This window comes from Phallusia mammillata, chromosome 5, assembly GCF_965637545.1.
Source record: "Phallusia mammillata chromosome 5, kaPhaMamm4.hap1.1, whole genome shotgun sequence".
In the NCBI taxonomy this organism is placed as follows: domain Eukaryota; kingdom Metazoa; phylum Chordata; class Ascidiacea; order Phlebobranchia; family Ascidiidae; genus Phallusia; species Phallusia mammillata.
This window is the reverse complement of record NC_137256.1, coordinates 1,996,844-2,006,626: the sequence shown is the minus strand read 5'-3', so window position 1 is coordinate 2,006,626 and position 9,783 is coordinate 1,996,844. Positions and strand designations below refer to the sequence as shown.

Here is a 9,783-nt window from a genome sequence, read left to right as displayed (position 1 = left end):
GCGGGTAAAATCAGACAGAAAGGCTAGAAGAAAAATTACGTTTGCAGTTAAGATTATGGTTTCACGAACTTTTAAATAAAAGAGCTGCAAATTTTCTGTCGTCAATAAACGAGACAGTTGCAATTTACAGGAGGGAGTGTTTAATAATGACCTCTGTACGCAAGGTTGTATGGATACACAGACAGATGTGATAATGTGGCTTAGCGGGTGCTTGGTTTCATTTCAAGGAGCGACTTTCAGTCATTGACAAGATCGAAAATTGCGCAGAAAAGTGTTGGGGCCACAAAAACAGCAGCCAATGTGTTGTTAACGTTGTGCATTATTTAAAAGTCACCGTTCTACACTAAAACTTATTCCAACATGAGATTAACAAATCATACCAACGTATATACGAAGCAAACAAAAATTAAACTGGCATGTAACAAAAAGAGGAACCGTTTTTAAGAAATTTCCACCGGAAAAAGCCGCCTGCGCGAAATTGCTGTAATAACTTCGGAAATATGATCGAAATCGCGTAGGTTTAGGGCGCGGAAACATGTTCAGGTGTACCACAGCGTTTAGCGTGGGTGTGATTGTTACGCAACAAATAGACGACGTTCTTCTGCTTTCTTTAACTCGTTGATCTGAAATGTTCTTCGTCGATAGTGGAGTAGATGTGACCTTCGTTGCTGAGAAAATCCAACGCTTTTCTGAGCAAAAGAAAATTTTTAAATAAAAATTAATTTTTCGACTCATCATTTGCTCATGGCATTTTATTTGTCGAACTACTTTTTAATCCGCTATTCTTAACAGACAAATGTGATGGAATGTGTTGCATTGGCCCGCACACACTTATCCACGTACATTGAAAATATAGTATTTGAAACCTTATAACTAGGGCAATTATTTTTTGACCTAAAAAACGAAAAATTTTGACCTATAAATTGAAAATTTTGACAAATTTTGACCTTAAAAAACTTTTTTTTGATAAAATTTTGACCTATGAAGAATTCAAGTAGTTAAATTACGCATTATCGTTCAAAAAGTTAAAATATGGCTAGGCTAATCTAACTAGAGCGAAAGAATGTGCAAAAGTCTAAGAGAAGGGCAAAAATCTGAACATAGACCTAACCTATTCTGAAAAGGGAATGAGCTGATTAAAAATCACTGCCAAAAAACTGCAGCTAAGACACAACGAAAATTATTCAATACATTTGTATAAACGAAAGATACATGAAGTATCTAAAGCAAAACCGAAGCAAGAGCTGCACCTAACCTGCAGCTGCCGTAAAATGACTTGGGACCTACCAAAATTTTGCACGTTTTGAGGTGTGTTGAGCATCACGCCATATCAACCTAATTGTTTCACTCACTTGATGGTTTATGATTTGCAATAATTGGGGCAATGGGCCAATTACAACAGTATAAAGTAGGCTACAAGGTGTAAAACGAATAGTTTGCTGGCAGTGCAACCTCTACAATACCACGACAATGCAGTTTGTAAACAATTTTAACTTTGTAAAAAATTTTGACTTTGTAAACAATTTTGACAATTTTTGACCTATTCTAAAAATTTTGACTTTTTTTGACAAGTCAAAAAATATTTGCCCTACTTATAACTTCTCCAAACTATGTAAAACGAGATTCGGATTGTTGTTGCCTTGCACAATATTATACTTTTAGATTTCTTGTGGCAATCCTATTTTGGTACCTGTGTATTAGTGTCCTACTCAGGTCACCTTTATCAGAGTTAATAACAATTAAGACACATTGCAAACTCTTAACTTATCTGATTGACACATTAACGTTTGTATTCAGAAGCATTATTTGTTTTGTTACAATGATAGGTAAATAAATAAACTGCAAGCGTTTCTGGTCACTTTTCAAGCAAACAAAAGTTCCAATGCAATTTGAGCAGACATATTACAAACAAGTCAAACTCGCGAATTTAATTTCTGGTTTCAAATGCAGCGACTTTCAACCACAATATTTTTGCGACTTTGCTTGCGTTGCACAACTGAAACCGTATGATTGTGTTATAACCTCCAACTATGCCATTTCACCACCTTTTCTGCATTAAAAGGTGGCTGTAACCACACTCAAACAGTCTAATGTCAAGTTTATGTGGGATTTAGGTAGGAGTTTAAAGGGTCAACACCGACAGATGTCGCTTCTTAAACCACAACAAGAGCAAGACCCAAGCACAAAAGCAAAGACAAATACGTGCAAAGGTAAAACATGGTGTAATGATTTCTTGATCCAATCGTCTAAAACAGCGTGAGAAGCGTGGACCAACACTGCCATCTTGTGATAAACTTAATTTAGCAAAATTGTCATTTAAAGTTTGCCTTAAAATAAACTAGAAGGGTGGCTTAGCACATATTGCCATTGCATATACATTATAACCTACTTTAAAACATTACTATATTTCCTACACTTATTTTATAATGGGTCCCATATTATCTACTGTCTTTATAACATTGGTTGTTTCTGCAGGCAGAAACTCATGGGTCCCCACACATGCAAAGTTGTAAATAATGGATTTCAAGAGATAACTATGAGAAAGTTTGTTGTTGTAAGGTAAAATACAGTGACTGGTACAGAACATAAATAAATATGCTGTATGTACTACAAACTATTCAAATTTCATTCCATTCATCCAAATAGCATATTTATTTACGCTCGGTACCGGTCACTGTGTTTTATCTGACAACAACAAACTTTCTCATAGTTATGAATATTCATTCCATTCATACAAGGTTTTTGTCTTTCTCTGTCTGAGAAAAAAGGCAAAACACAACAATCAGCTCCTTTTAAAATTGCACCTGATTGTAGGGGGTGGTGGGGTAAATGATAGTGCTACAGGGTAAAACAACAATCGACACCCATTAGTGGCACACTCCAGAAGCTGTCTAAATTTTATTCAATTAAGACATTGTTTAAAAAATTGACCCATTTTGGGGCTAGTGGGGTAAATGTTGGGGTCTAAGGGTTGAACAAAACAATAGACAACTATAAATAGCACACTCTATAAACTGTTGAAATTTTATCCAACTTGGACATTGTTTAATACATTCACCAATTTTAGGGGGCTAGAGGGGTAAATATTTGGGCTGCAGGGTTAAATACAACAATTGACACCTATAAATGACAAGTTCTACAAGCTGTCACAATTTCATCTAATTCAGACACCATTTAAAAACCTCGCCCATTTTAGGGGGTTAGTGGGGCAACTAATGGGGTTCTACACCCAAAAGTAAAAAATATGAAATTACAATGACCCAATCAACAGTCGTGTAAATTTTTATCCAAATCGGCCAATGTTTAAATTTCTGGCCACTAGAGGTGTTTTAGCAACATTTGTTAACACATCCGACGTCATCAGGCTGTTATCACCCCACTGACTGGCATGTGCAAAAACACCCTCCAAGTAATGCACAAACACAAGCATCATAGTCTCTGGTACCTTTACTATACTGTTACTCCACAAAAATTTTTCATTTGTGGTGCGCAGCAACATGCAAAAACGTTTTACATTTTGGGGGCTAGCGGGGTGAATACTGGGGTTATTAACTCAAACAAAGCAGATGGCACATCTACATAACTATATCTACCATCTGTGAAAGTTTCATCCAAATCCACCAAAGATTTCATGCCAAAAGTGCATGGAAACGCTTCGGCAGAAAAAAGAAAAAAAAAGGAAAAAAGAAAAAAACAGAGTGAAATCAAGATGTGTCCCCTTCAGGGAAGGGGACCCATAATAATGGCGAAAATTAACTTATTCTTCTGAAAACACACACACACACACACATATATATACATATATATTACTCACTTGATTTGGTTCAAGTTTAGTCCTTTAAGTTGAGCTCTGATACTTGCAATCGATATTCCATCTGGCTCAATGCAGGCTTCCACCAAATTCCAAACCTTTTAGATATAAAAACAAAGATTAGTTTCATGGTTAGGCTAGTCAGTCCATATTAAACTAAAAAGCAACATGCTAGGTTTTGTCAATTACGTTTTACTTTTAAATACTTTTTTTTAAATTTTACACTCTGTAGTATTCGGACAGACTACTTAACCAATGTGCTTTTTTGTAATTTTGGAAGTAGAAAAACAACATATTGTTACCATTTACCATTACATATTGTTATGTTGTATATACTCACGTAGCAATGTTGCTGCAACCATCTTAAAATTTAGAAGGTACAAACAGGAACATAGTCAGAATGAAATTTCAGAAAGGGGTAAAAAATGCATTAACTTTTTTCAAGTCGATTTAAAACACTGAGTTAAGTGACAAAAATGTGAATTTTCCAAAAATTGGCCCCTTGCCCCCCCCTGGGTATGCTATTGATCAAAAAAGACCAGAAATTCTATCAAAACAAAATATTGAAAACTGGAACTCTACCTGAGTTTGGACCGAATCCATTCCCAAGTTTCCAGTGTTATTTTGAAAACCTCCGTCATTGTTGGTTTGATGATGAATTCCCGTTGGGTTGTTCTATGATATAATACAAGTTACAATTGATTCCCCTTAATATTATATTATGTTTTGCTGCACACTAATTCCCAAAATCCTCCCTTCAGAATCACACAGAAAATTTGAAAGGGCTATTTATCTGCATCCTACGTAGTTTATTTTATTTATGGTTCAATTTAATACATCAAGTGATCTAAAAGCCGAGACTTGTTTGTGCACACCATTTGTGAGAATCCTTGTCATTGCAAAACTTTAACATAACTTATTAGTGTCACTGTCACTACCCAATTACACAGGCAAACAAAATGTTTTAGTAGTGCATGTTACACGTTACTGGTATCAAAACCATTTTTGTGGTTTAATAGGCAAGCCATACAAATGTTAGAAACTCATGCCATAAGGCTTCATTTTTTTAAATTTAACAAAACACAGTAATAAAACCTTGAGCTCTGTTTTTTTTGCAATAGCAACAGGACATAACAGTATGGTTTATATATCGTCAAAATACTCTTACCTTTGGTGCTTTGTTCCTTGCTTCTCCCATCAGTTTAAACTTCATGCATTCCAACATATGAACAGTAATTTCATTGAGGTCCTCAATCGCTCGCACATGCAGAGCATTCAGTGTAACTTTTTTCTATATCATAAAAAACAACTCATCAGTTAATGTGCAAGACATGCTAGCTTCAAATTATCCAAGCTAGTTTCCAACCATTTTTAGTCCATGGCTCAATCCTTTTTTCAAAATTGTTTTGTGGCTTACCACAAGCTGCAAGTTGACTGTGTTCAAAGGCCATTATAACTGCTATGAAAACATAACTTAGCATTTAACGTTACAAATTAGCAAATGTACAAATAGCTCTGTGAACCCCTGAAAACCCCCTTGTAACCCACTGCTAGGCCATGGCGCACAGGTTTAAATTAGTATCCTACCTAGAACACAACTCTATTTCCTATGGATATTGAGTGGTTGTAAGAAATTGTTATAGTCTAAAAGCAGTTTTTGACAAATGATATATACTAGAAATTTGCATTTAGTTTTTAATCCACCTGGAAACTCCTGATTTGTGCAAATATTCTTATTGGTGTTCCTTCCTCATAAACCGGTTCCTCACATTCCATGTCATCTTCATCTCCTTCCACGGAAACCCTGAACAAAAACAGAAACATATTTTGCATAAGAAAGAGCACAACTGGCAATGTTTAGTTGGTGACCAATGATGCTGTACTAGTTGTTTCAAACACAAGGACCTGCCCCTTCAAAAAATAGAAAATAAATACATGCACTGAGAGGGATAAACAATAGTGACTTATGTAGTTTTGCTCTGAACTTTATCTGCTTTCACATTTTCTTTTTTATGAATACCATAATCTCTAAAAGCTTGTACAACCATTTTTTAATTTTCTAAATTTTTAATGTTCAGATTTGTACATGCCAAGAAGCAGTTGGGACATCATGTTTCCAAAGGTTGTAACTGGGGTTTGACAAAAAGATTGAGAACCACTGCTCTTGGTTAATGAGCTGCAGTAGTTGTGTATTGCAGTAAGATATAATGTAAACTTTAGAGCTGTTCCCTGTCTAAGCAGCAAAATAAAACCATGAAAAAATAGAATTAAAAGATTTGAAACAGTTTTACAAGCAGGTTTAAAACAGTACACATGAGTGGTTCTCAAACTTTCTTATTATCGGGGCCAAATGGTAGTTTTTTAAGTGTGTAGGGAGCTGCAAAAAAATGAAACCTTGAGAAAATCACTAAACATTATGACTTTGAAAGCTAAAATAGCAATCTTTGGTGGTTTTCTGAGGTTTGGTGGGAGCCGCATGCGGCCCTGACAGCCGCATTTGAGAATCACACTGTTTCGACTTAAAAAAATCATATCAGTGTAACTCATGACAAAACATGGATCATATTGGCCACCGTTGCTAGATTAAAGATCTTTAGTATGTTGTGGGTAGCAGGTTAAAAAGTCATGCATCAGTATCAACAAAGTTGTTCAGCTAAGACAAGCTTATATATTAAATATTGCAAGTTGTTCCTACCAGTGTTTGGCAGTTACAGTTCCTGTCGTGTCATCGATCTTATAAGTGTGACAGGTCTGAGTTTTCTCTACTTGTATCACCGTGCCGACTACAGTCACCTGAGAAACTTCATGATCTCCCAATCGAAACACAGAATCGTCAAAAGTCATTTCTTTGATGTTGCTCGCAGTCACTGGTGTGATGTTTTGATAACGAAATTTCTAAATGAGGAAAAAAAGATAGAATTGATTTTTTCCAGACTTTTAGGATCAGTTTTTTGGCTTTACCTTTTGTCTATCTCCACCTGCGGCTCCTCCGAATCCTCCACCAGGAGCAAAACCCCCTCCTCCCCCGAATCCGCCTCCCAAGTCTAAAACGCACAAAAAATAAACTACAATCTTTGTTCTAAAACATGGATCTTAATACAATACAATTAAACAATACACAGCACATTGTATATTATTCACACTTACCATTTCCTCCAGTGTTCTGAAACATATTTTAAGCAATGCTAGTAACTTTCCTGTTGCAAGCTTCCAAAACAATCAATCCGGAATTTTGCGAGGCAAATGATTTCGCGCGAAAAATATGTTCTCAATTATCATAGAAAACGTATTTTATTTTACGAGTTGTGGTGCAAAAATTTTAGTCTTTCCGCATGTAACAAAACCGTTTTGCATCAAATGTAAATTAATTTTAATCTTAATCTTAATTTTAATAATTATTATTGTGATAAAAAGTCGAAATGTATTTTGTAGTTTGTCCCCAATAGTATTGGTCAAAGTACTTAATGCGTCTACTACCAATTTGAAAGTACACGTGCAGTTCTGTGGGTAAATGTTGTTGTTGAAAATATGAAGATGAACTAACAAAATACATATCAACACAACTGAAAAAGACGGAGAATGTCGTTTGGTCGCGCTAATCAGGTGAGCAGTTGCTAGTCTGTGTGTTATTAATAATTGAATATACCCTAATCCAAGTTATAGAAATTTTACTATATTTTACTTTCTTTACTTGGCCTAATTTTGTAAATTTTTATGCACTCATTTTTGAAGCAATGGGCAACGTTTTCCCGTGTGTGGCACATTCTGAATGCCGACAGACAGCCAGCGGGTGGAATAGGTGTCTTGGTCAGCCGATATGTTCAAGGGCTTCATAAACCGATCTATCATCCAACGAGTGATGTTGGCGATCATGTGGTTGTTGTCAACGCAAAGAAAATCGCTTATTCCGGCAACAAATGGGAAGAAAAGGTTTTTACTGCACACACTGGGTATGTGTTAGTCTAAACAAATTTACCGGTTTGCAGAGTGTGGCACCTGCACGCGCAATTTATTTCAAACAAAATATTTGCATGCTAATTTTTGGGGTTGCACACCGAAATATCGCATCAAAGGGGTGACACTAAAACGCTGAATGGGCGGGATGAGCGGAAGATGGACGTCGGGACGTCGCAGAAACCGCTAAATATTGGGTAAATTGCTGACGGTTAGTGCTATTAGGGTTGGGTTGAGGTTTTATAATAGTATATGAATCAAAAAATGTCCCTGCCTGAAACTTATTCAGATGTTCCTGACATTCAGAAAAAATGCTTGGGCGGGAAGTCTCCGTTGGCCGCTGAATGTTTCCCTCGGTCGCGGAATGTATCCAGGGGAATTATTATTATGGATTTTCTATTATAAAACCGTATCCCAACCCTAATAGCACTAACCGTCAGCAATTTGACCCGATATTCAGCGGTTTTCATGACGCCATCTCCCGCCCGTCCCGCCCATTCAGCGTTGTAGTGTCACCCCACCAAAGGCATTTAATTGCCCTGCCCTAACAAAGCTTTTTACTTACAACCTTGTGATGCAGCATGCTTTGCACAAAACTTGTTGACATAGAATAGTCTGTTTATTATAAGTATAGTGACTACTAGGCATGCTAAATTCTATTTTTTTATTCACTTGAATCTAACGTCTTCCAAAGGCTGCAGGACAATGTGGTTTGCATATATAAGTGTGCTTTATTAAGTGTGCTATAAAATTTATTGGGTTTTTATGCACTTGTAAACAATTTGATGGTTAGTGTTGTTCCTAACAATTCTGTCATTTTCAAACAAAAAGGCATGTTTTTCACAAAATATACTTCTCCTTTTCTTGTCTACATAACTTAGGGTTTACTTAAAAACTTATTTTGTTTTTTTTGACATTTTTTTATTATTTTTAGGCGAAGAAAGGGTCGTGTAAGAATGCAGGCATTTAAAGTTCATGAACTCGATCCCACTTGGGTAAGATTGGCAAAACAATTATCATATAATTACCTTGACAAAATTTTGTTATTTGTTTAGATTATTCGAAGAAATATTTATCGACAAATCCCGAACAACCTGTTGCGAAGAACTCTTTTTCAGAGGGTTCATGTTTTTGAAGATGAGGTTTGTATTTGTATTAGTGAGAATGTTGTTCCTAAATCTATGTTATGTTTAAGAAAGGTTTGTTTACCAAAACTGTAACCACTGGCAAAACCAGCCCTGTCAACATAATGTAGCTGCAGCACTTTAGTCATAATCTACCAATTGTGCCATCCAGTATGTTGTGCTCCATAATGTGCCAAGTTGACATTGTGCAGCTAATACTAGTTTGGTAATTCTTTAGTGCAATGTGTTTTTATGTTGCTATGTGATTTTTCACCAAGCGAAATAATTTCAACCCAACTTTATACAAAGGCAAAACATTCAGTGACTTTAAGTCACTTGTAACTGACTTTTTATGGTTATTGCTCAGACTCTTGGCTATGTTAATTTGTAAATTGCAGGTTCTTGGATCAAGTTCACATTTTTAATTTCAGTACTTGTTTTTTTGATTAGCCAATTTTTATGTTTTTAGAATGTTCCAGCTGAAATAATGGAAAATGTAACAAATGTTTTGATTGGTCCACGCCCAGTTCCAAAAGCCATAACCGATTACACTGAAGAAGAAAAGGATAGTTTTCCCAAATTGTTTTTAAGGTTAGTTGAACAGAAATATTGGTATGTACAAAACTGCTTATCTGTTGTTATTAATTCTGAAACACGTTTTATTGTTGCAGGGATAAATACTTCTTGAAATCTTGAGACTCAATGTAGCAACAACCTGTTGTCTTCTACAAATGTAATACGCTTTCAGGCATTCAAGGATGTTGTTCCAATACGAGTGGCTGTATGTTGGCTTGTTGAAGTGTTGCATACAAATAAACTGCTTTTCTTAAACTTTCATTCAATTGAATAAAGTTTTTTTATCGTGAAACAAAGCATTGAGACACAAATGCACTA

At 35.7% G+C, this 9,783-nt stretch overlaps 2 protein-coding genes across 2 annotated transcripts; one reads left to right on the top strand and one right to left on the bottom strand.

Annotated features, from left to right (window-relative positions):
* Window positions 1–123: 123 nt before the first annotated feature.
* LOC145228449 (replication protein A 32 kDa subunit-B-like) lies at window positions 124–7,084 on the bottom strand. The gene is made up of 8 exons (XM_080093505.1): window positions 6,959–7,084; window positions 6,773–6,855; window positions 6,507–6,706; window positions 5,516–5,615; window positions 4,980–5,102; window positions 4,394–4,486; window positions 3,815–3,909; window positions 124–689 (listed from the first exon to the last, which is right to left on the bottom strand). The coding sequence occupies exons 1-8, from the start codon at window positions 6,981–6,983 to the stop codon at window positions 611–613; spliced, it is 798 nt and encodes a 265-aa protein (XP_079949631.1). The 5' UTR covers window positions 6,984–7,084; the 3' UTR covers window positions 124–610.
* A 191-nt stretch (window positions 7,085–7,275) lies between these two features.
* Window positions 7,276–9,726, top strand: LOC145228450 (large ribosomal subunit protein uL13m-like). Its single transcript, XM_080093506.1, has 6 exons — window positions 7,276–7,414; window positions 7,544–7,761; window positions 8,700–8,760; window positions 8,821–8,907; window positions 9,359–9,480; window positions 9,561–9,726. Exons 1-6 carry the CDS (start codon window positions 7,391–7,393, stop codon window positions 9,583–9,585), a joined length of 537 nt encoding a protein of 178 aa, XP_079949632.1. The 5' UTR covers window positions 7,276–7,390; the 3' UTR covers window positions 9,586–9,726.
* The last annotated feature ends 57 nt before the right edge of the window (window positions 9,727–9,783 follow it).